At 35.8% G+C, this 27551-nt stretch overlaps 1 protein-coding gene across 2 annotated transcripts in view; it reads right to left on the reverse strand.

Annotated features, from left to right (window-relative positions):
- Window positions 1-9658: 9658 nt before the first annotated feature.
- The window catches only part of KHDRBS2 (KH RNA binding domain containing, signal transduction associated 2), a 591209-nt gene continuing 573316 nt past the window's right edge, over window positions 9659-27551 (reverse strand). For both annotated transcript variants that reach the window (XM_047859593.1, XM_047859594.1), the window contains one exon: window positions 9659-9811. In XM_047859593.1, the coding sequence (XP_047715549.1) occupies window positions 9714-9811 (98 nt within the window). In that variant the 3' untranslated portion in view covers window positions 9659-9713. The remainder of the gene's footprint in view (window positions 9812-27551) is intronic.

A 27551-nucleotide genomic window follows, 5' to 3' on the forward strand; every position in this document is an offset into this window, starting at 1 on the left:
GTTATCATACAAGACTCACTTTCTAGAAAACTCAGGGAAAAGAAGTATTCTGAATATTTTGGTTTATGTATATAGAAATTGTTTAGAAATTCATAATAGAATTTCTTCTAACTCCTTTTTCCTAGCTTGAATGAATTACACATCTGCATTTTGGTTTCCTCTCAAACTTAGTTTACTATAAAATTTATCATCAAAGACAGAGAGGGAACAGTAGAATGCAGAGGTTAAGGATGAGGTCTCTGTGATTGCCTGGGTTTAGAGTCTACCCCACTGCCCAGTGATGTGAACTTGGGGAGATGACTTCTTTTTCAGGCCCAGTTTTCTCATTTAGAAAATGAAGATACCCTATAACTTCAGTTAGAGGGTTGTTGAGAAAAGATATAAAGTTATTCCTCAAAATACTTAATGCTGTGCTTGACATGTCTTATGTGTTCCATGATTGCAAATGCCTCTTTCTTCACATTATTATTATTGAAACAATGTATCAAATTATCACTAGTCTCACTTTCATTTTTACCCCTATTTCAATGTGAACTACATATTTGCAACATTATTATAAGATTCTTGTGTATAAATATGTAACACCTGTTGTGAAGATATCCAATACATGTTTGCTTATGAATATAATGACAAACTTTTTTACATCTGAAGTCTAAGGCCTACACTAGTTGATTATTTTAGTAAAGATTTTATTTTTAAAGTTTATTTTGAGAAAGAGGGGGGGGGGAGAGAGAGGGAGGGAGAGGGAGGGAGGGAGAGAGGGAGAGGGAGAGGGAGAGGGAGAGAGAGAGAGAGAGAGAGAGAGAGAGAGAGAATCCCAAGCAGGCCCCATGTTATCTGCGCAGAGCCCAACGCAGGCTGGAACTCACAAACCGTGAGATCGTGACTGGAGTCAAAATCAAGAGTTGGACACTTAAAGGACTGAGCCACGTGGGAGCCCCAGTAAAGATTACTTTAGAAACATCTAAGTTACAAATTGAGTCGGATCATACAAGTATTGGTATTGGATCAAACTAGCTTTTATTTACACATTTGATACACAGCATGAAGATATCTTAAAGTTAAAATTTTTAGTTAAGGAAAAATAATTTGGGGGAGAATATTAACTAAATTTGGGGAGGATATAACCACACCTGTATGACTTTACATACCTCACCATACTATGAGTAGTGGTATTATTATCACCTTTTTAGTTCTAAGAATACTGAAGCTTAGTAAGTTAAAGTAACTTTGCTTACAATGTAGAGCCTCTATTGTGATTTAAAGTTTCATAATATAAACAATGCAACTTTAATCCTCCACAAACAAATCAGCCCTATGGAAATAGGTATTAGCTCACTTTTTCACAAAGAACCAAATTCAGCTCTCTACTGAAAATTAAAATTACATGTGTATATACAGCAGAATCCCATTTCAAATGAATAAATAAGTAACATGCAGGTGAGGAATAGAGGAAGGAAAGAAGAATAGGAAGAGAAAGGAAATCAGAAGGAATATAAACTGGGTGCCTGGGTGGCTCAGTCAGATAGGTGTGTAACTTTGGCTCAAGTCATGATCTCGTGGTTCGTGAGTTTGAGTCCTGCATAGGGCTCTGCTGATAGCTCAGAGCCTGCAGCTTGCTTCAGAGTCTGTGTCTGTCTATCTTTCTCTGTTCCTCCCCTGTACACATTCTGTCTCCCTCTCTCTCTTTCAAAAATAAATAAAGGTTAAAAAAAAAAAGGCATATAAACCAATCTATTAAAAGAGTGGTCTCTGAGGATTAGGATTATAGATTTTGGATTTTTACATTATATATTTGTATCATATTCTAATTTTTTTAACCCTGAGTATGAATTACTTTGTTAAAAAAAAAGAGAGAAATATATAATATATATAATATATATATAACATATATATTTCTCTCTCTCTTTTATATATATATACACAGATATACACATATATGTGTGTATATATATATAAATATATATAAACTCATATGTAAATCTCATATATATGTATATATATATAAATATATATATATATCAAAAAACTCCAATTCATTGGCAATTCTGCTATATTCTAAGATACCATTATTTTTACCTGAATGATTTATTTACTAGAAATGAAAAAAGGTCTTTAAGAAGTTAAACCAATTTGTACTTTGGGATTATTGATGATAAAAGGATTCCAGAGAAGTTTCTCTGATGGAATGTGGTATTACTTATTTTAAAAATTAGTGCTTTGGGGGTGCCTGGATGGCTCAGTCAGTTGAGCGACTGACTTCGGCTCAGGTCATGATGTCATGGTTTGTGAGTTCAAGCCCCGCGTCAGGCTCTGTGCTGACAGCTCAGAGCCTGGAGCCTGCTTCGGATTCTGTGTCTCCCTCGCTCTCTGCCCCTCCCCCACTCATGCTCTGTCTCTCTCTGTTTCAGAAATAAATAAACATTAAATTTTTTTTTAAATTAGTCCTTTATAAGAAAGCATAAAGCAGCAGATATGTTCTGAATATTAGTTCTAAATACGATATAGTGGTCAATAGGTCAACTTGTATTCTTAAACCTCCAACAGGCAAGTTGAAAGAAACAGCTTAAAAATTCAGCATTAAGAAGATGATCTTTATGCAACATGTAAATATAATCTTCCTTATTTAAAGACATTAAAACTAGCTCCATTCCAGTCACAGATATTATGCACTGATCTTAGTAAATTCCATTAGTATGTTTATTTCTAATATTAAGGTTTGTATTTTGAAACAGAGAACTTAGACTAATTGGAGACATTTTCTCACCTATTGCCTCCCCTTTATAGCTAAGAATGCAAGATTTTGTGACCAGTAGGTTATATATAAATCCTAATGGTCATTATTTATCTGCCTTAATTAAATGTGATTTTTTTTCTTGGCATACTTTTTGGTTTACAGTGGGCATACTGGTTTTGTGATAAAGACAACATTTCTTAACATGGCAATCTGCTGAATAGGTTGGACAGTGCTCTTTCCCTAGTAGTCATCAACTGCCTTTCTTTTGTTTTCTCATGTACCCATGTACAATTGGGAAAGTGATGAAGGCATTGGGAAGGAAGGGGCAAGATGATATCAGAGAAGGTGAAAAATGTCCTGATGTCAAAAATGGTAGGCTAAGAGAGTAGAATATAGGAAATATGGTATACATGTGGTAGGGCAGACAGAGAATGAGACAGAGGGGAGGAAACATTTTCCTACTGATAGAAGTCATCCTGAGAGGCACTGAGGTGACAGAAAATCTATGTCTAGTGCTGACATTTGCTTCCAGAGGCTCTACAAAGATCTGATCTAAGAGTCTCCAAATTTCTCTTGTGAGTAGACCATTCACTGTATCCTCCTGCAAAGTATGAAACATGATGGAACAGAAATGTTAACTAAATTAGTGCTTAGAAGCTCGCTCCCAATTTTTAAGACAGCTCATTCTGCATTTACTTTTTTGATAAAGTCAGATAAGCTGGCTATTGTTAAGGCATCCAGTGGTATATGAATCAGAGAGCTTCCTCTCCTGTTTTCTCAACTTGCCCGACTATAAAGTATAAGAGACTGAGATATAAAACAGCGTATTAAGTAGAGTGACCTGTTTTCTCTCACTGCAAGTGATCTTTCAAGTACCAATTAATAAATTCTATGTAACGAGACTAGGAAATTTATCTTTCTGGTGAATATGGAAGACTAGTGCCTGCCTGTCAACAAGAACAGGTATTTTACTGTTAACTCAGATATTTTAGTAGGAAACTAGAAATGCTACACATTATACTGGCATCAGGAAATACTTCATTTTAAAATATTTAACAATGTGTGATACCTTCACTTGTGTTAACACATGACCTCATGGATTATACAAAGATATTTCCGATTTGAAACTGACTCTCGTACTTTAAAGCTGAGTCCTGATTTATAGATTGAATAATAAAAGCCTGAAATTGCTTTCATGCTTATTTAATCATGTGAGTGTTTTTTAAAATGTCAAATGGAATCTAGATTATAAATGAATTCATTTGTACTACCGAAGACAGTAAGTAGCCATGCTTTACAACAAATGTGGTATGCTTTCATCTACATTTTTCTATGATGGAATCAGAACTTTTGAAAGAATGACAAGCTTGAGGAAAGATCAAAGTAAAGATGCATTTCAAGTTAAAATATTTTATCATAATCTTTTTTTTAAGTCAATGTTTATCATATTTCTATAGAATAGAAATTATGTTAAGGTTATCAGATTTTAGATTCTCTTTTCAATTAAATTCATTCAAAGTTGGAGATCACCACACCATTTTGGAAAATGTGTGGGTTTCAAAGTTTGTTTTAAATATTGGCTTTTCTATGTGTTATTAGTGTGACATTAGTTAAACCTCTGGACTTCAACTTCCTGTTCTATAAAATAGGGGTAATCTTGCTATAAGGATCACAGATGTTTCATGTAAGTTTTTATGTGAGAATGATAGTACCTTGCCTGGAAGATATGCTCAGAAAACACATAAATAGGATATTTTCATCATGTACTACACACTTTTTTTGCAGTAAAATATTAAACATTCCCATAGAACCTTCAAGAGTAGCAAGTGAATGGAGTTTTCAGTAACAGGTGGTCTCTTGATACTGACACTGGTACCTGACACTCGGCCAACTCAGGTTACTGATCACTGTTCTCTATTCCCTTAAAACCATAAGCAAACCTATATTTATTTTTTTTTTAATTTTTAATGTTTATTTATATTTGAGAGAGAGACAGAGTGTGAGCAGGGGACAGGCAGATAGAGAGGGAGACACAGAATCTGAAGCAGGCTATAGGCTCTGAGCTGTCAGCACAGAGCCCGACGTGGGGCTCGAACCCACCAACTGTGAGATCATGCATGACCTGAGGCGAAGTCAGACACTTAGCTGACTGAGCCATCCAGGCACCCCAGAAACATATAAACTTCTATATTATGTTAACCAAGAGACATAGAGATAATGAGAGAGAATGCTGTAGAGTTAAGGGACATTTGTGGTTTTCACAATGGTTTATTTTTAAGTTGAAGAACTAAAGGCACAAGAATAATTTCTTAATAATACAGTTTGAAAACAAACTATTTCCCTGAGAAGAAAGAATTCATGGGAACCTTTAATATGTCATTTGTGTCAAATTTACTTAAAAACTGTTAGTGCTTCAATTGTTATTAAGCTAAATGGCCTTAGTTCCATTAATATACTGAAAATAAAAATGATCTAAATAGTACAAATAAGACCTAAAAGCACTATTTGGTCTCTTAAATTGCATCAGATTGATTCTGATTGAATCATACTTGAGTGTAGTAAAACTTTCTTTTGGACAAATAGCAGGCACAAAGACCTTATTCCATATTATCCAAGATATCCACAGGGATAACTTCAAGCTGCACTTACATGGAATGCACTATCATTTATAAACCTTAATTTGCCATGCAAGTTTATATGACTTGCAGAAGTGAATGTCAGACTTGAGAATGTTTGTATATCAATGGCAAGGTAGCTCTTGCCTGCCATCTTTGGGTGCCAGCACTCTGAAACTAGTAAGAGCAGATGTGATGTCATGAAGGGATGACGTTGGGATGGGGCATCACTGTGGGATACTGACAAGAGAAGAAGGCACCCTTTGGGCACTCTGAACAGTTTCATTCTATCAAAGGTTTCTGCTAAAAGGCCACTAACTTAGGGAAATTATCATTCCCCATTGCTGGAGAAACCTACTATATTCACTTCTGATTATTGTAAGAGTCAAAGTTTGGTGGATGAATCGCTGATTGATTGATCGATTGGAGTCTACTATTAACACATAACTTTATGTGCTAGTTAAAGCCTACTCAAAATGCAGGCTTTTGAAACTCAAAATCAGCTTTCTCACAAATCATGTTTTTTTGTGCTTTACGAACTCTTACTTTTTAATTCACAGCCAAGAATGTTCTCTTCTGTTGATCAGCACTGATGTTTCTGCTCTGACAGCCCTGCCCTGAGTTAATGCATTCAAAGATATAGCCTGAATGGTGAGAAAGCCACAGGGTGATGAAACAACAACAGCAATAATAAAAGAATTCCAGTGGACACAAAAACATATTGATTACTATATCAAACTAATAACAGACAGTGACTGGTTTCTCTTTCATTGCTTTACAAGATCAAGCCTATTGTTTGAAAAGGATCAAAGGAGAATACTATGCAGGATATCTGGATTAGAGATTCTTTCTCCCCTTGGTTTATAAAAACAGTAACATTTTTAAAGAGTCAAATCAGGTATGGAATGTTACTGAGAAAGGAAATTTCAGAATTGTATTCTCTGTAACTTTTGATCTTTCATTCTGCGGCTTAACAAAGGGACTTGATTAGTTGAAGCACCTGCAGTTTTAAATAGTTATCTTAACAGTTTGAATTTTTAGAAAAGTTCTCCCAGATGAAGAGGCAGTTAGTAATTATAAAAATGACTAAAAAGTGTGGTTTGCCGTGGTTCTTTGGGATACTTCCCTTAGCTCTGATTATTTACTTCAAACCAAAAGTGGCTTCCTTTTATTTTTCGCATAAAATCTGAACAATTTAACATAGCACTCAAGGACAGCCATCTGATTTGACCTTACCTCTGTGCCTTCATGAATCTGGATTTCAGGGTCCATTGCTTTCCTTTCAAACACTTCCTGAACTTTTTGGACTCCATGAAGTTACACAGCCTATTCCCTTCACCAGGTGGCGCTTTGATCCTCATCAATGGACAGGCTACCCCTCTCATCTCAGGGTCCCTTAGTTTCTGTCCTACCTTTAGTCATAAAGATATCTCCAGGCTCTCTCATACTGCTCCTATGGCACTTGTTTAAGGCTACATGGTATTATAGATATTTGTGTAGTAAAAAGAAGACCAGGCCCAGAAGGAGAAATTTGGGGTTTTACTCCTATTTTAAACAAACACTGGGGCAAGGCCATTTCAATTCTCTGAGCCTCAAGTCAGTCTGTGGATTTCATAACTGCCCTTACATTGTTTTCAGTCTGAGGTTTATTGGCTAAAGTTTTCTACTTGTGCACAGAAATTAAGTCTCAATTTCCTATAACGCTTTGGATTCAGTAAATATTTGCTGAATCAAATAGAATGGCAGGTGAGAAACAAGAAGTTTATTGACAAGTCAGTGAAATAACTGGGGAAAATAAGAGCAAGTTTAGTTTTTGTATTTGACTAAATAAATGTTCATGTTAATAAATATTATCTCATTGACAAAAGGTAGGCGAGAGGCTGGTTATGGGGTTCCCTTTCCCACTCCCTCCATCTCAGCCAACAATTGTGATTTCCTTCTCTTAAATGCAGATTAAAGGTTTGAATACTCTTCCTTCGTACAATTAGGGAAAGGCAATATACAGTAATTCGTAGCAAAGAAAAAGGCTGAAGATTAACAACTAATTCACGTTTCATTTGACAAGCTTCTGAATAAGCTCAGAAAGCCTTGCCAGGAAAATACCAAGTTAGATCACTTTATTTCAAAGAAGATAAAAATAACTCCATTCCTTCACAACAGTCTCAACCTTTTCAGTATTTCAACAAGTGGCATTTTGTGTCCTAGCTCACTGCCATAGCTCCGTGTTGGTAAAGATTATCTCCCTATTTCGGAGAGGATAAAAAATAAGCTTACCTCTATCCTTCTTAGGCCATCACATCTGCTATTCAATTATGTGCTCTTTGCTTGTGGATACCTGAAATAGTGAGAAAGAATAAAAAAGGAAAATTAAATATAACTCAACAGCATTTTGTGCAAGGCAAACATTTACAATTTTAATCAATGACAGACACACACTTCATAAAACTATTAGCATGCAACTCCAGCTGCAAAAACTGAACAGCAATATGCCTAAGCTGGTTAGCAGCAAAAAAGTAAACCAATCACATCGACAAAAGCCACCATAAACAAAAAAACTGTATTTAAAAGATGAACAGTTTTGGCATTCGTCCCTACCATCAAGTCTTTTGCTTTCTTTTTCCATCAAAATTTAGATTACGTTTGATGTTAGCAAGAGTTGCATTACTATTATTGTTAATTTTAGTTCTGTTTATTACCTTGAGGGTTATATATTGTAAAATAATTTTGGTGCCTCTAGTTAATGTTAATTAGTTGTTTTAATAGCCTATAGACCTATTTGTTAAGTTTTTGTAGGTTTACTTTTTTAACTATCAGGAACTTAATAACTGAGAATATTTAACATTACTGTTGCATAGGCAAAATTACAGAGTTACTATTAGTGTTACCTGTTTAACGTTTAGTCATCCTTTGAGTCCTGCGACATATTTCCTTAATAATCATCAGCCATCAAGTCTGATAGTCTCAAAAGAAATATCAGCCCTCTAAACTGCCTTCAAGGGCGGTGATATTTAGCACTGAAAATTACAAATAAAGTTTTTGAGGTTGAATAGCAACAACTGGCCAGTGACACTGATGATTTGTTTGTCAAAACAAATTGTTATAAACTACGCAAATGAAGTCCACGCACTCCTTTGAGTGAAAACAATAAAGTGAATCTACGCAATGCTTACATGTTGGATGGGATATTTAATGTGCGGGGAAACTCAAAGGTTGAAGAACTAGGCATTTAGACAGTGGTAAGTGGTACTCTTACCTCTTTATACTCCATTACTCTTTCTCACGAGAGACATGCTAATGCAAACAAGTCAATCAGAATTTGTGTTTAGCAAGATAAAGCTTAGAGGATAGTTTAAAATCCATTTATTATTCTAAATCCATTTTTTTCCATTAACATGTTATACATTAGTGTTTACTAACCATGATTCATGTAACAGTTTAGTTTGTTAACTTTTAAATTATTTAACAACCATAAGTTATTAATACAGTTTTTAAGTATTACACAAATATCTTAAAACAGGCTTGGGTTCATTTTTGTAATTTTTAAATAGAAAACATTTTAGGCATCTCTTGAAGAAGAAATAAAGCAGGCATTTAAAGCTAGAAAACAAGTAATTCCAAATTTAGTTTTTACAAAAGTTTTCAGCTTTATTGACAAATTATGGCAAACATATTTGACAAATTGTGGTTTCCTATTTAGAGTAGCTTACACATGGAACTTTATGTGTGTGTTTTTTTTTTTCTTTTTTAACAAATACAGGTTAAAACACTGAACAAATTCAGTTAGCTACATACATACAGTAGCTGCTTGTTTTCAACTCCATTAAAACAGCATTTAAAATTAAATTTACAAACTTAATATCGAACATCTTCATCTAACTAACAGATATTAAAAGACAGGTTAAAACATCTTATCTACAACTTTATTATCAGCTAGTTCAAAAATCATATTACAGTCTTTTAGCAACCCTAAACAAAGTTTTTGCTAGTTGATTGAGACTCAAAATCTGTTAACAGATTCATGCTCTTTCTTAAGAAAAAAAAAAAAGGAAAAGAAAAAAAAGAAAAAAAAAAGATTACACACAACAATGAAAAACAACCAGGAGAATATCATCCTACTGAATGGTTTATAGACAGTGCTTGCCAATGTCTTTTTTAGTCCGTTTTGTAAAATAATACTAGTGTCAATGTCACGCCAACAGTATAGGGGGAAATACAAGAAATATATGGGAGAAATCATGAGCAGTTATCCCTAGAATAGGAAAAAAAAAAAAAAAAGGACTATTACTTGTCTTGTTGCTGTTTATGTGGAGACCACAGGCTATGAATTGTCTTTGAGGTGAGGTCACGGGTGAGAAGGACCTTCAATATCTACCATAGGGGTGCTCCCTGTATCCCCCTCTGGCTGACCTTGGCGGTGGTGCCTTCAGGCTGGAGCGGGTTGTGGCCCATTCTTCTGGTGCTATGAACAAGAGAAAGACAATAACATTCACATGATTTCACAGTTACCAAAAACAGTCATTTAAGACACAAGAGTTGACCCAGAAAAAAAGAAAAAAAAGATCTCAACACTGAAGGCTAAAGTCTTACTATGTTTTCCACATGGTGAGATCATCAAAAAAAGTATATATTTTGAAATGCAGCCATGTGTAATTAAACTTGCAGGGCGTTCTTCGAAGAAGAGAAAGTTAAAGTCCTTGGATAATTCCACATTTATTAAGTGCAAAATTTTGTGCCACAAAAGAGAAGAGTATCTGTGTAAACCACTCCATATTTTATTCTTTATGCAGGCATCTAAAAGAAAGTGGATATAGGAATCTAGGGGTGCTTAGCCTTTGATTAACTTGAGAAACAACCTGTGAATCTTAAGACACTACAAAACCAAACCAAAAATGACTAATGCCTGTTCTCTGTCTCCCAAACTTAATGATTAGAAAACTACAGGGTGACACCTGGGGCTTGCTGTTTTCCATTGATCCCCTAGAAGATTCTTAAGTGGTACAGGATGAGATCCTTCTGCTAAACTATCTTAGACAAAGTTAGTGACAGTGGAACAGAGTAAATTTAAGCAGTAAAATCAATAAAGAATATGCTCATGTCAGTTTTTACAAGTACTTTGAAAATAAAGAGGTATTACTACACTAAGAAAACTCCTCATTTACCTGTTAATCAGATTTTCCAGTAACTTTGTGTTCTGGAACCTAGCCAAACAACAACAACAACAACAACAACAACAAGAAATAAGATGGCAAGCTTTTGAGTATTGGGGAAAATAGCCTTTGTAAAGTCCGTGTTCCCAGAAGAGGAATGCAGGCCTCCCTCAAAGGGCTGGGGACTTAATACTGGGGTCATGATTACTTTTATGTAACTCCTGAAGCTAGGTTATGTGGGTCTTTCAATCCTCATTCAGTTTTCAGTTGAGAGCTGACTTTATGCAAGGAGCTCTGGTGAAAGGAAGTAGGGACATAGAAGGGATTAGTAGAAAGAGACACACTGACATTGACAGCTAATATATAGGATAATGATGGTAATGGACATATCAACTGGAAAGAAACTGCAGATTGAGGCCAACTGATGTAGGGCATGTCTCTACATAGTTCAAGTGACCCTAAGAATATTTTTGTACACAGTTCAGGGAAATTAAGGAAAAGCAGTAAGAAAAATTTAAATTGTACTCACTATACTGTATATAAAACAAAGGAGAGTGATATACAATGTAGAACAAGTATTAAAAGCCTATCAACATAGGAAAAAAATAGCATTTAAATGTTTTTTTGGGGAGATATTCTTCATCAGAACTTCTTTATTAAAAATGATACCTAATGAAAAATTTATCTTTTCCATTGTTTAAGGTATATGCTTAAGTTTATCTCAGTGTTTGATAAGATATAAAATAGAAATGAGAAACTAAACAAAAATGAGAAATATTACATTTTCTCAGAATACAGATCTACTTAGATCATGGGTTGGCCAACTATGGCCACATGTGGCTAGCTGCTTGTTTTTGTTTTTGTTTTTTTAATAGTTTTATGGAATGCAGTCATGCTTATTTATTTGCATACTGTCTATGGCTGTTTTCACTCTACAAAGGCAGAATGGAGTAATTGTGAGGGAGACCGTACTGTCTGCAAAGCCTAAAATGGATGTGAAGGAGTCTGGGTTTTTACAGAAAAGATTTTCAGATCCCTGCTCTAGATTATGTTGTTTCTTTTGGTTGGATACTGTGGATGTTGGTCTTTCTGATGTGATCTCTTGAGGACAGGATTTCCTAAAGCTGCCCTAATTTCTCAGTAAGACACTGTGAAAAATAATTGTATGTATTTATTTTTGGATTAAATAAAACTTTTTGATGTAGTAGAAGGGAAAACCAATTCTACTTCCAGAACTAGCAAGTGCCTTCTTGGTCTTATGTAATATGAGTTTTATACTTTGACTATGAATATCAAGAATATGTCAATGTCCTTGTCTTCTAGTGGTAAAATCTAAGCAGTTCTTTTTTAATTTTTTAAGTTTACTTATTTACTTAGAGAGAGCACAAGTAGGGTAGGGGCAGAGGGAGAATTTCAAGCAGGCTCCACACAGTCAGTGAAGAGCCCAATGTGGAGCTTAAACCCAATAAACCGTGAGATTATGACCTGAGCTGAGATCAAGAGTCAGATGCTTAACTGACCGAGCCACCCAGATGCCCCCAACTCTAATCAGTTTTATTAATGCATTTAATGAAAGGAATATAATATGTTTTGCTTCATTCTGTGCTAGAGTGTTAGAGATCCCTGGGTTGTAGTCTATGGGATTCAGAAACTGAGATAATATAAGTTTCAAGTTTTCCCAGTCCTGGATCCTTTGTCAGATGCTTAATGTTCTTGGTAGTTTCTGCAAAATAGTGAAACAACATAAGCAGAGTGATAGCAATACCTGCCATAGCTACCTTAGATTTGTCAGAACTTTTAAACTGACATAATCTTGAGAACCGGCCCCAGGGCACATTAAGTATTTAATAAGAACTCATTGATTTAGGTGTACTTGATTTTATCTAAAGCTCTAGGGAAGCTAATGTATGGGCTAAAACCTTTCATTTCCTAACTTTTGGCTAACGTTAAAATGGGGAGTGTCGCTATTCACTGTTGTATCCTCAGTGCCTGGAAAAAGTGCCGTGCCTAGTAGGGGTTGAACACAGTGAAAGATGGCATGAAAGACAGGATGAATGAATGAATAAACAGAGCATGTATGAGGCAGAAAAAGCTCCCAATGACAACCTTACAAACATAATATTTGAGCTGAAGACATTTGATATTAATATGAAAAGCTTTAGAACTAGAAATATTAAATATTTTGGAGTTAAAGTCAGACTTATTACTCAAGAGGGTCAGGTAGCTAAATAGCAAAAGTATTTCGTGACTGGATTCCATAAAAAATGATAGTAGAATCCCATTACAAAAAAGTATAAAAGCATGTGTCATTGTACAAAAATATGCTCTTTTAATTCTCTGTAAGTTTGTACTGTTCTTTCTTCCTTGCTGAAGTCTTGGAAGGGGAAATACTGTTAGTCTAGGACAACTGTGACCAGAAAGGCAGCCAAAATGACTTCCTACATAAATCAAAGTTTTAGATTTTCTGAGATTCCTTCCCATTAACAGAGGAATCAGGATATATTTCACTTAATTCATGTTCTAATAGTGAATTGAGATCAGGAAAGGTATTATTTCTATTTGTGCCAAATTTCCTTGGTCTACATTTTTTTCTAATATCAGAATGTTTATAGATGGCCAAATGTTTACAATCACCTGATCATACAAGCCAGCCTCTTTTAGTGAAGTTATGTTCTTTGAATCTGGACTGGAGAGCACCGACTCAACTTTATCATCATGTAGTGTGTCATTGAGCCTTACAGAGTCAGCCAGTCCCCTCGTTGCCTACCATTGGATTTCTTCACTGCAAGTATCAGAGATAGAAGTGATGCTTAGACATCTAAAGAGATTCTAATGTGAGGCCACCATAGAACCTTGCACATGGAAAAGAACCAAGCATAGGAAGAGACAAATCATTGTAAGGTTTTTATGATGGGAATTCTCTAAAATTTGAAGTATAAAGAAAGGCCCAAGAATAGACTTAGAAATTGCTTGTCTTTCTTTGGGTTCTACTATTCTGCAGACAAGATGGACTTAAAATATTTAGAGATTCATACAAATTTTGGAGTCCTTGCCAGTGGTTTCTATTCCCATGATATGGTGTAGGATGCCATTTTAAATATAACACAGACAATGAAACTTAGAGGTAATCTTTCTTTGTCCTTTTGGAAAATAATAAAGGATGTAAGATGCTCTCAGTATCAGGATCATTGTCATATGAGAAGCACTAGCTAGACTATGGATGTGAATGAGCAATTAGATAACAAATAATTCCTCAGAGAATGTGCAAAATAGCTGCCTAACAAGTTGAAATTACTGGAATGGTTTACCGAATTGGGGATGTGGAAATAGTAAATGAAGATATGAGAAATAGGCTTCAGTGACTTGATCAAATTCCCACCATTTCTAGGCTTACCAATTCAGATTTTAATGTACCATACAGTATATGAAATAAAGAGGGAAGGAGACAAAGCATTCATGAAATAATTTTTTTTTCTTTACTAAAGATCTCCTATATGCTAGTCATTGTACTGAGCCCTGAGTATGAGGATACTTTAAGGAGTCTTTAGGAGATCACAGGACAAAACTAGTATGAAATTTCATAGATTATAGTACATTTATAGTTGAAGAGAATGCTGGGGAAGGCCTAGAGGAGAGAGAGCTACTAATTTTCATTATTCAGTTGAACTTGGATTGAGCTCTAACATCTAATCATCTCAAAGAAGTAATTTTCTGAGCAAATATACAGAGTAACTAAAAATTGAGGTACTGTTGAACCTATTTAAGAGAACTCACCTTCTTTGAAGACTTTCTTATGTTAATTATTTTGTATCACCTGGCCTTGTTTCTTAAACTAGATTCTAAGATCTAGGAGGGGAGAGCCCTTCTGTTGTGGTAGATACATAGGAAGAACACCATAAGTATCTGTAAGCTACATTTAAACAGATGATGTTACTAACCAAAAAGGATTTTAAAATCAATTCTGTAAAATAAGTAAAACAGAATTCTTACAGACACATTGTTAGCAATTAGGGGATAGTGTTGCATATATTTGAAATATATTAATATATCTTTTAAAAATTACTTCACCTCTGTTCTTTTAATTTAGACTGATTTTTTCCCCCAGTTGAGTCAAGTCTTACAGAATTCCATAGAATGCATCTCTGTTACATGCTAATAAGCATCATTGAGGAATATTATACTTTGATAAAGGGGTGTAAATTACCCAGGTAACTCTTCTTGTGCTTTCCATGTTATTCTAGTGACTTCAAAAGCTTCTGCATCTCAAATATTCTGCTTTTAGCAGAATCAGATTTATTAAGTAGTGTGCATTTCTTTTTTTATTTTTATTTAAAAAAAATTTTTTTAAACGTTTTATTTATTTTTGAGACAGAGAGAGACAGAGCATGAACGGGGGAGGGGCAGAGAGAGGGGGAGACACAGAATGGAAGCAGGCTCCAGGCTCTGAGCCATCAGCCCAGAGCCCGACGCGGGGCTCGAACTCACGGACCGCGAGATCGTGACCTGAGCTGAAGTCGGACGCTCAACCGACTGAGCCACCCAGGCGCCCCAGTGGTGTGCAATTCTAAATGTGCTCTCATTCCTGCCCTGAGACCACCTAGTTTGGGGAGCATTGAGAGCAGGAAAGAAAAATCTGGATGATATTTAAAGCTACAAAGCTGTGTTCTCTGTTCCAGAGATGCTATCAATATTGAGTTTAGGTTCTTGGTGGGGAAATTGAAGCATTGGAACAAGGCACCAATTTAGGAAAAGTCAGCATCATTTAAGTACCTGGAAAGCAAACTTTTAATGTTTATTTTTACAGAAGTAGGTTTAAAATGCCACCCTCAGAGTACATTAACTTTAGGAATCATTTAGAAAGGATATAGAATATCATGGAGATTATTGAGAGCACTGATTTTATGCTCACAGTTTGCTAGACCCTACATAGCTAGTTGTTTATAGTTCTGATATCTTATTTTTTTTATTTTTTTTATGGTAGTTAAATTTTTTTTCTTTTCTTTTTTTTTTTATATGAAATTTTTTGACAAATTGGTTTCCATACAACACCCAGTGCTCATCCCAAAAGGTGCCCTCCTCAATACCCATCACCCACCCTCTCCTCCCTCCCACCCCCCATCAACCCTCAGTTTGTTCTCAGTTTTTAAGAGTCTCTTATGCTTTGGCTCTCTCCCACTCTAACCTCTTTTTTTTTTCCTTCCCCTCCCCCATGGGTTCTTGTTAAGTTTCTCAGGATCCACATAAGAGTGAAACCATATGGTATCTGTCTTTCTCTGTATGGCTTATTTCACTTAGCATCACACTCTCCAGTTCCATCCACGTTGCTACAAAAGGCCGTATTTCATTTTTTCTCATTGCCACGTAGAATTCCATTGTGTATATAAACCACAATTTCTTTATCCATTCATCAGTTGATGGACATTTAGGCTCTTTCCATAATTTGGCTATTGTTGAGAGTGCTGCTATGAACATTGGGGTACAAGTGCCCCTATGCATCAGTACTCCTGTATCCCTTGGATAAATTCCTAGCAGTGCTATTGCTGGGTCATAGGGTAGGTCTATTTTTAATTTTCTGAGGAACCTCCACACTGCTTTCCAGAGCGGCTGCACCAATTTGCATTCCCACCAACAGTGCAAGAGAGTTCCCGTTTCTCCACATCCTCGCCAGCATCTATAGTCTCCTGAATTGTTCATTTTGGCCACTCTGACTGGCGTGAGGTGATACCTGAGTGTGGTTTTGATTTGTATTTCCCTGATAAGGAGCGACGCTGAACATCTTTTCATGTGCCTGTTGGCCATCCGGATGTCTTCTTTAGAGAAGTGTCTATTCATGTTTTCTGCCCATTTCTTCACTGGGTTATTTGTTTTTCGGGTGTGGAGTTTGGTGAGCTCTTTATAGATTTTGGATACTAGCCCTTTGTCCGATATGTCATTTGCGAATATCTTTTCCCATTCTGTTGGTTGCCTTTTAGTTTTGTTGGTTGTTTCCTTTGCTGTGCAGAAGCTTTTTATCTTCATAAGGTCCCAGTAATTCACTTTTGCTTTTAATTCCCTTGCCTTTGGGGACGTGTCGAGTAAGAGATTGCTACGGCTGAGGTCAGAGAGGTCTTTTCCTGCTTTCTCCTCTAAGGTTTTGATGGTTTCCTGTCTCACATTTAGGTCCTTTATCCATTTTGAGTTTATTTTTGTGAATGGTGTGAGAAAGTGGTCTAGTTTCAACCTTCTGCATGTTTCTGTCCAGTTCTTCCAGCACCATTTGTTAAAGAGGCTGTCTTTTTTCCATTGGATGTTCTTTCCTGCTTTGTCAAAGATGAGTTGGCCATACGTTTGTGGGTCTAGTTCTGGGGTTTCTATTCTATTCCATTGGTCTCTGTGTCTGTTTTTGTGCCATATAGTTCTGATATCTTAAAAAGAACCTAAATTTTTTTTAACTCACCACATTAACATACCATACCATACCATAACATAAATAAGGGGTGTCTGGGTGGCTCAGTCGGGTTAAGCATCTGACTCTTGATTTCAGCTCAGATCACGATCCCAGGGTTGTGGGATCGAGCCCCGTGTCGGACTCTGTGCTCACTGGGGAGCCTGTTTAAGATTCTCTCTTACTCTTGTTGTCGCTCTCACTCTCTCTTGCGCTCTCTCAAAATAAAACCAATAACACAACACCAACAACAACACCCCCAAAAATCAAAATAAAAATACCACAACAAAAAGGGAGAGCTCATGCTATTTATTTTTAGTATACTAGAAACCAGTATGTAAAAACCACAAGGAAAGTGGGAAATCTAATTTCTATTATTACAAACCACTGGCATCTGGTTTGCCAGTCATTTAAGAACATTACAAGGTTGATTAAAATTCACCTGGCTCTAAGCCACTCCATTTGTTGGTCTCAGTTAAATTTCTCATATTTCTCTAAGGCATATCTTTCTACTTAAAAGCACCTTTCGAATATATTCTTACATGTTTTGTCATTGCTATTTATTCCCAAAGAGAATATGCTAGATTAGATGTTTTGTTCTTGTAACTCACTATAACAATGTGCATTTTCTTTTATTTTTAAATACCTATCCTTTTAAAAAAAATTGAGATATTCCCTGTCATCACATCTTCCAAGGGCCAAATACAGTGTAGGGCATTTTATGTGTATTATTAGCAAATCCTCACAACTTCCTGTAAGGTATGTGCCAACGTTGTCTTCCTTTTAAAGATGAGAAAATTATAGCTCAGAAAGTTTGTCTGGAAGACCCAGAATTTTTATCTATAATCATCTTACCATTTTCTACCACTGCCTTCATCTGAAAGAAGCTCCTGGCTTCCACTCCCTTTCTCCTTTTCTTGCCTAGGAAATAGGACTTCATTTATTCTAATCCCCTTGATTTACTTTATAACTAGTGGTTCCTACAACAAATTATTAGCTAAATGAGTGAGAGCATAGCTTTAATTTTGTTAACAAGAGTGTGGGCTGCTTGAACTGAATTTGTTAAGGTGCAAATCTAGGTGTTCATTCCTCTAACATAGAAAGCATGTCTGCTCTGCCCTGAGCATTTTAAAATATTAATGAAACGTTGGCACCTAATGGTTCAACAATTTTATCTACATAGTTTGTATTGCCACCATGTGTAATCGCAGAGTTTATTGTTACAAAATACAGAGGGTAAAATATTATAGTACAGAAGGGGAAATATGGGTGACCAGCATCTGTTTTCACAGATGAACATACTGAATTATGTTCTAAGAAGAGTTAACTTTGAGTTCACCATCAGTTACGCTCTCAGGAAATTCAGTCAGCCTCTGAGAAGCATTTACAGCTTTTATCACTATTTCAAATTTTTAATTAGATATTCCCTGTTAGAAAAAAGTAACACTTGGAATATTCCATCTAGAGAGTATCAGAGGGCTGGGCCTTTCTAAGCACTCTCTTCTCAACTCCAGAGGGTTGTGATGCACATGGCAGGCACTTGGTAATTATTTATTGAATAAATTAATTCTACTTAAATATTTTACACCTTCATTTGTACCCATAAAAGAAGCCATAGCCTTCCCTCAGATCTCTTCACTTCGAATGGGAGTCTCAGGGCTCTCTAGCCAGGTCTGCATTTGAATTCTGGTTCTGCCTCTACTTGAAAGACTTTTTTGGCAGGTGGTAAGTTTCTTAATCTGCATACGGATGATACATTTTAATTGTTACAGACCATTCTGAGCTTCTGACATGTATATCTAACTGCCTGAGGGGCATCTCCTCAGGTGTTTCAAAGTCAGTGTTTCCCAAAACTAAACTCATCTTTTTCTCCAAATACTTAATGCTCTTCCCAAGTTTTGTATTGCAGAGACTGATGCTACCACCTACAACTTGTCTAGTTACTCATCAAAACCCTTGGCATCCTCTCACCTTTGCTCAGTCAATCTAATCAATCATCAAGCTTTGTCTTTTCTTCCTTAATGTGGATTATTACATTTTATTCCTTAATATGCATTTAACTCATCCATCTCTTTCCATCCCTACCAACCCTATTCCATGCCAAGCCATTCTCATCTTTGCCCAGAGTGCTCATCTACCTAGTTATATCTTTTGGGTCTTTCCATGATTTTAAATGTGTGTGTGTATATATATGTATATATATATATATATGTGTGTGTGTGTGTGTGTGTGTGTGTGTGTCTACACACACAATATGATGTGATATGTTGTAATATGTTATACATAGGTATATCTTTGTGTGTGTAGACACACGCACACACACACACATTCCCCTAATGTGTGTATGTGTACATTCCTACTCTTCTTCACCTTCTAGCCAGAGGGACTTTTCTTAGTACAAATGATGAGGCCTGCCTGGTCAATTGCTCTTGTAGCATACTCAAGGTCAAGTCCAAATTCCTTAGCAAGGAATTCCATGCACAGTCTAGCATGATCTGACCCTTGATTTTAGAGCACTGGAGTTGATGACTTTGATGATCAACTAAAGTACAGGTATTCTACAGTATTCATTGAAAAAAATGTCTTGGGTCTTGAAATACAATGAGTGTTGTTGGTATAGTTAAGATTTTAAACTCTTTTTCTCAAAAGGAAGGTCATCTTGTTGTTGCATGGAAATGGACCAATTAGGGGAAGAAACAAGTAGAACGAACCAAAGGTTTCAAGTATAAGACACAAACTTTAGATACCTGTTGTATTTCAGCAAATTAATGATTTCATTTTGCTTAATATGTTGAGAAAAAACATATTTCCCTTAGCAACTAGTAAATATTTATAGATTAGTTTTTTTTATTGCTTATTTTGATTCATCCTAAGAATGATAATGATGATTTCTGGTAGTGATCCCACATGCCAGAGATGGGCTGGGTGTTTTGGGGCTTCTTAAAAGCTTCTCTTAGCTACTGGGGAACTTCTCCTAAATACCAATAGTTCCTCGAAAACAGTGCAATTCATTTTAGTCTTTGAAGAAGCTCTTAGGTGAAGTCCCTAAGTGGTTTTTGAAAGCAGCTGTTTTCCATTGCCCACGTGGACGATGAAACGGATAAGTAAACTGACTCCAAAGTCCATTTGTTGATATAAAAACAAATATGAATTTTTAAAATGTAGTACATACTGAAAATATGCATAGGGGCACCTGGGTGGCTCAGTCAGTTAAGCGTCTGGTCTGACTTCAGCTCAGGTCATGATCTCCTGGTTCTTGAGTTTAAGCCTCACCCTGGGCCCTGTGCCAACAGCTCAGAGCCTAGAGCCTGTTTCACATTCTTTCTCTCTCTCTCTCTGCCCCTCCCTTGCTCACATTCTCTCTTTCTCAAAAATAAACATTAAAAATGAAAAACAGAAGAGAAAAAATATGCAAAATATTCCAAAATGGAAGGTACAGAAAAAAAAAAGGTGGCTGATAATTGGACACAACGTAGAATCTTTTGTGAGTTGAGTTTAAAAAATACTTTTACTGTTGTGAAATAAAATCCTGAATCAATCAAAAGTCTGCAGAATTCAGCCACAGACTTTTTTTTGTACATAAGAACTTTATGAAAAATAATGGAAGGATAAGAATGATGATACAAAATACTATTTTATGATTCTCTTCTCTAAGAATTCCAATAATGCCCTCAACTCAGTGAAGAAGGTACGCTAGGTAGCATAGCTTCATAGACAAAGAAACTGAATTTGTAACAGTTTTGATTGCCTTACTCCCCTCACATCTGTCATTTCTATACTTGAGAACAGAAATGAGCCCAGAGTATATTCTTAGAGCAACACCAAGTTATGGGAGTTACAGAATACCAGGTTTTAAGCTCAGCAAAATGTTGACAGTGACCAGCTCTGACTCTGCTTTCCTCTCAGCATGCCTCTGCCTGCTTTCCCAGGTGGGTGCTCACATTGTTACCACCACCCTCTCCCTCTGGAAACAAACATTTTGGCTGCCCTTTGTCCCTGGTTACTGTGAAGTTAAGTCTAAACTCTGGAATGTCCTGGAGTGATGGGAAGGTCTTTGTTATCAGTGGTGGCTCCTCAGACCACACAGGATAGTTCATGCTAATGAGATGACTCAGGATGTGGGCTGGTCCCACTTGAAAGACCAACCAGGAGGTTAGAGGATTTGGGCATTAACCAAGTGATATAAGCCCAATCTGGAGAGAAAAGGAGGCAGGAGTTGGAGATGATTCAGGCATTCATGCTGCATCATGGAGCTATAATGAAAACTCTGGGCACTGAGGTTTTCAAGAGCTTGGCAATACCTTGTGTGTTGTTACACATCAGTATGCCGGGAGGGATAGTGCCATCCTGAAGACTTTCAAAGCTTCATATTTGGGATTCACCCAGGCCATGCTCTATGCATCTCTCTCTTTGCCTCCTTCTGCTTTCTTTCCTTTTGCTCCAATAAAATTAATTGTAAGTTAGAGCCCTTTCTTTACAGAAGCCCTTTACTTCTGTGAGTCATTCTGAAAAATTATCAAACCCAAGGGGGTAGTGGGAATTCCAAATCTATAGCCAAATGGTCAGAAGAGAGGGTGGTCTAGAGTCTCCCAAATGTGTGACTGGAGTGTGAAGTAGGGGCAGTTTTGTGGACACTTGTGCCCTTAACTTGTGACATTTGGGCTAACTCTAAGCACTCACCCTAATTTCTTTGTTTGCTCTCCCCAGTCTTCTCAGCAGCCAAATCCTACCTAGCTCTTGGCCCATAACTGGACCTATCCCTGCTGGAATTTCCGAATGCTAATGGCCTCCAGGGGTATCTGTCTATCTTCTGCTGCTATACTCCCCTGATCACAAGGGGATTTCTGGAATCTTCCTGCACAGTTGCCAGGCTCCAGAGAAACTGACCTAAGTGTTCTAGATCCATCCTCCCCATCCCCTGGCATATTTTGTTACCAGCAGAACTAAAGGTTTGACAAGATCTTCATACGGTTAGGTCATTTACAAAAAGACACTGATATTAGTCATCAATAATCATAATTATATTTTCAACTGGCATACTTTTTTTCAGCATATATATCAGTTCCCACTGAATCATTCAATAAATTATGACATATTTGATAAATGTATGTTACACATTTATTTCAGGACAAGGTGTCCTGGTCTTTTTAAAATTCATATCCTCTTTTAATAAACATAAAAATCTCCCCAAACTGTGGAAATTTATTATAAAGACCCCCTAAGGTGGTAGGCCTCTAGTATATTTTTTTTCTTTGCTAGTGTATTTCTAAGAAAATGTTTTCCCAGCTTTATATTTTGTATTCTGTACTTTGTGTTTTAAAAACAGCTCGTTTTATATATTCTAAATGAAAATCTATGTCATATTGAATATACTTTTTGTACATGATCTGTTCACCCCAAGATTCTGACAATAAATCACTCAACTCCTCCCTCCCCATCAGTTAAAATGATTGCCCCATTAGCTCAGCAGAAAAGAAAGTGATAAAAGAACTTTCCTATGGCTTGGTTTATTGTCTCAACAAGAGAATTGTTGGGTGCTTGTGGGCTATAATTTTTTGTGGACTCTCTATCTGTTGGGTGTATTTTAGACAACGTCAAGTTTAAGATTTAACTGTTCAGCACACCATTGTTCAAAAAAAGGACAAATTCTATTTTCCATTACTTAAACTTACAGCTTTTTTTTTTTAAAGTGAACTGAAAATGTCAGGTCCTATAACACAATATTTGCATTTAAAGTACCCAGTGTTCTAAAGGCAGCCTGTGCATAACTTGTGTGGTGCCTTTAAGGATGCAAGTGCCTGGCACAGTTTTGACCATTCATATTAAGATCATTGGCTACTTTTCATCAAGTTCCCATGTATGTATCTAAAACTTATTCTCAACTTTAGCTTCGGATAGGACCACTGATACCACTATTCAACTGATGCCCAGTTCTTATGTCCAAAACTGTGATGGAGCTGATCTTGGGTAGTAACTGGACTTTGGTATTTTTTTCAAGGTTAACCAGGTGATTCTAAAATCTGTAATTAATCTCATAGAATCTCATGCATTGTGAGTTCAAGCTCCACATTGGGGTCTAGGCTGAGGGTGTGGAGCCTGCTTGGGATTCTCTCTCTCTCTCTCTCTCTCTCTCTCTCTCTCTCTCTCTGCCCCTGTCCTGTTTACTGTCTCTCTCTTTCAAAATAAATAAGTAAACGTAAAAAATACTTTAGAAGCGCCATTTCATTAATCTTTTTGGTTAAAAATAGAGTTTAAAAATCTATATTAAAAGTTAAACAGAATAAATAACAGTGGTATTTTTCTCAGTAGCCTATCATGTAGCAATTTCAATATTAATAAGTCCTAGGAAAAATAAATTGGTTGTATACATTAGTTTTTAAAATGTCTGGTAAATTCTTGCCCATATTAAGGAACTCATATTCATTTGTAAAATCAATTTCCTCAAATTTATATTTCCACTTACTCTTAAAAATGGACAGTCTTTGTTCTTGAATCACATGGATGGCATGATTGCCAGTTAGCTTCATTTTCTTTTGCTGTTTTCACAGATAAATCAATTCAGGGCTTATTTTCATACTGGGATAATAATCATTCCTGCCTCTGAACACAAAATGGGTTTTGTGTTCTGCAATCGTCTTGAAGTGAGGCACTCAAATACCCTAGAATATAGCACAAAATTCTTTTTGCTTTCATTCATTTCAAGACAGTGTATTAATATTATCCTCCTTGCTTCCACACAGCTGTCATCTTAAATGCCACTAAAGAATGGATGCATAATTAGCTCTTCAGTTCATACATTAAATACATTTTAATAAACAGTTCTTTTCTCTGAGAATCTTGCCGTCCATTCTTAGCTGTCAGTCTCAGAGAGAATTTAGAGAATGTTTCCTATGTGAAACATTGTTTAGCCAAGCTAATCTATGCACTATATTTAAAATGCACCCTTACTGAATTATGAACTATTCAGACTTAACCAAAACAATTATAATGACTCTGATAAGTTAGGAAATATTCTTAAAATGAAGAAACTGATTTGGATTCCTGTAAGTCAAATATTTGTGATCCAAAGTAAATTCAAGTTATCAGAAACCTAATATTTAAATATTAATTTAATAATAATTAAAGATCAATGAAATGTTTAATACACATGAAAACAGTAAATATTAAATATAATAAATAATATATGTTGTATTTTAGTACTCACATTGAAAAGATTTAATATTTAAAATTTTATATTTATAGTGTTACCAGAAAAGAGTTTAATCATTAATATTAAATTGTATGCAAATATCTTAAATAATCTAACTGTGATGAAGTCCAAAAGGATGCATGTTTTTCTCTGAAGTCAACATATTTGCCACTTCAACATGAATTATGGGCCTGAAAGACACAAATATAATTTTAATCTGGTGATACACACAATTTATGAAGATTCAGAGTGAAGCATCACACTGAATGATTGGATTTTTACTTCCAATGGTTTATTTCAAATCATTTCTAAAGGAATCCTAAATGAGAGATTCCATCTGTGAGTCTTTTGAATGCAGGATCCAATTATCCTGAAGAACATTCCTTCCTCCTTTCCCAAAGCTGTTTACCACACAGGTCTTTCCACCAACCTGAGCAGGAGAGGCAACTGATTCTGAGCCTTCTCACTTACATTCCAAATCTGCAGTGTTGCCAGGAAAGTGAGAAGCGGGGCTATTTATTTTATAAAAAATACAGACTTCCCATTGAGATTTAATATCTGTACCAATGATACAATCAAACTGTAACAGAGAGAAATTACTAATTCAGAAAGGAATTGAACAAATCAGTGGAGATGCAAGGTTTAAGTGTTACTGATTTAAGTCTGTGCACAACTCATTAAAGGTCAGCTATAAATGAATATGAGTTAATATGTAAGGTATGGAAAATTAATGAAAAAACATCAACCAATCTGTATTTGAGATGAATAGGTCCTCAAATAACTGTTCCACATGCATATTTAAATTTTATCATCTGCCCATTTGGATATGATAGGATAAGCAACCTATCAACAAGAAACTTGTACTTGAAGCTCCCTTTGTGTAATAAGCTAACACTAAAATCTGGATGTATATAATGCATGTTAATTTATTAATTAGACTTTAAGATTATGATGCTGAGCGCTTACTATTTCTCAGCTTTTGACTTGGCCCTTTTACTATTGTCTATAGAAGATATGAGCGTATGCGAATTCTGAAAATTTAAATCTCATTACTATATGAGATAGTAATAATATGGATAGACTGCAAGTATTTTCTTTATTTCCTGGTTATACAAAAGCAGGATCATTTTCAACTGATCATAGTAGTGGTTAATTCTGATACTGCATGTGAAAGTATATTAAATTGTGCATTTTGTCAAGGTATAATTGTAATGATTCAGAACTGAAAACAAACTATTTAATGATTGGAAAATCTTAAAAGAATTTTTATTAAGTATCCTATTTTGTGTTCTCTTTTCAAATGTGTATCATGATGGATTAAAAAACTGGCAAAATATATAACAAAAAGTAAAGAATGAATATAGTAGTGTAATTCAGGATGGTTTGAAAATTTCTGTCTTTTTCAAAACTAACTTTCTATAGTGGAAGTGTATTACTTTTAGAATAAGAAAAAAAATAACTTATTTGTTAGGTTAATCAGACCTATGTATCTGCTTAGATTTCTGAACACCTGTGGCAAAAAAACCCCCACAAAATCTAGAAAAATAAAATCAATTTCACATGTGCATCATTTAAAACAGAATTGCTTTTGTTCAGAGTCTCTGATCCCCCTTCTGTGGCCTAATGTATACCAGAGATAGGTTGTAGTGAGCTGAGAGGGTTATGGGGTTGTGGAATGGACCTTGGACAGCTTGAATCCTGGCTTGTGAGCAGCTCCTCCTTCAGTTCCACTGCACTGCACACATATCATTTTCTATGAGATCTACACCAGGAAAGAAGGTTGCAACATATTAGCTAGATTTCTTTGCTTCAGCACCTGGGATATCATCACTTCTGACCTCAATAAAATAACTAAACTCTCTCCTGAACAATTATCCTTCTGACATGAAAATCAAGAAGCACTTCCTAAATTAGAATGCATAGAGTGTTGACATACCAACATTTTCAAGCAAAGAATAAAAACACCTTGAATGTGAAGTTTATTCTTGAATTAATGCTTGCTCAGTAATGTCACAATATGGCAACAGATCCTAGTGGTCAAAGAAAAAATCATGGCCCTAAACATCAGTCTGTTTTTAGGTACATGTATATACGTAATCTTCAAATGCTAAGAATATGGTCAATTTAGCTGACATTTTAGTTAATAAAATAGGTTAGGTTACTATGTAAAAATTCCTACTTAATAACTTTCTTACTCTGTCCAGTCAAATCCTTTTCTGCCTTTTCTTCATTACTTCATTAAAAAATAATTTATCAACTGTTTCTATGTGCTGAGAATTGGTTATTGGTAAATTGTAATTTGACCCAGGATGAAATCTAGTGCTTTTGGGTAGGTGTAGCTTTTAAAATAAAAGGGGTTGTCTTGAGACTTTGCTGCAGAAGAATCAAATAACCAAGAAAGAATCATGTAAGACCTATCGGTTACAGAGGTGAGCCCCACTCTCCTGACCATGGCCCCCTTCGTGTCCCTTATAAGATCTGAGAAGCAATAGTTTGTGTTCACACCTTTTCTCTACTACCTTACATGGTGGTAACATTTTAAAATGTAAATAACTGAGAAAGAGAAAACCCATCTCCTATTACCCAACTACACCGTCAGATTCATCCCTGCCATTGATTTTACTACATGTAATTCCATAAAATAAAGCTCATAGGTGTGATTTTCTTCAAATTGTTGTGCTAAGTATAAAAAGCAATGATTGTATTTTGCAATGATTCCATTTTTTAAAAAAGTGATTTATAAATAATAATGTAAGTGTGAAGAGATTGTTCACTACAGTATCTCCAGAATTGAGAACAATGGCTTACACGTGTTAGCCACTAAATAAATATTTGTTACATAAATAATGTTCTCTGACGTTCTCTTGTATCATATGGTTTATAATCTGGTGCATTTTTTTAAAGTTTATTTATTTATTTAAAGAGAGAGAGCTCACACAAGCAGGGAGGGGCAGAGGGAGAGAGAGAATCCCAAGAGACTCTGTGCTGTCAGCACAGAGCCCATTGTGGGGCTTGATCCCATGAACTGTGAGATCATGACCTGAAATGAGATCAAGAGTCAGATGCTTGACCGAACAAGGCACCTAGGCACCCCAATATGGCACGAGTTTTATATGTACGCATCTGTTTCTCAACAGTAAACAGTAGGAACTGAGGAAGGAAAATGTCTATTGTGTACAACATCATGTTCCTACAGCCTGGTGATACCTATATGCACAAAGTTGAATGAATTAAAGAAAGGCCCATGCTGTATCTTATTCATCTATCGTCCTTAGTAACTAATTATACAAGGCATATGGCTTGATTCCTATTTGATTAAGAATATGCTTGGAACAATGCAGACTGACTTATTGCTCTGTTGAACTAAGCGAATGCTGTACCAACTGAGCCAGACCTGTGCAAACTTGTCTATCACTTATTTTTTCTGTGAAATAATTTC

The sequence above is a fragment of the Prionailurus viverrinus genome, chromosome B2, assembly GCF_022837055.1.
Source record: "Prionailurus viverrinus isolate Anna chromosome B2, UM_Priviv_1.0, whole genome shotgun sequence".
Classification (NCBI taxonomy): Eukaryota; Metazoa; Chordata; class Mammalia; order Carnivora; family Felidae; genus Prionailurus; species Prionailurus viverrinus.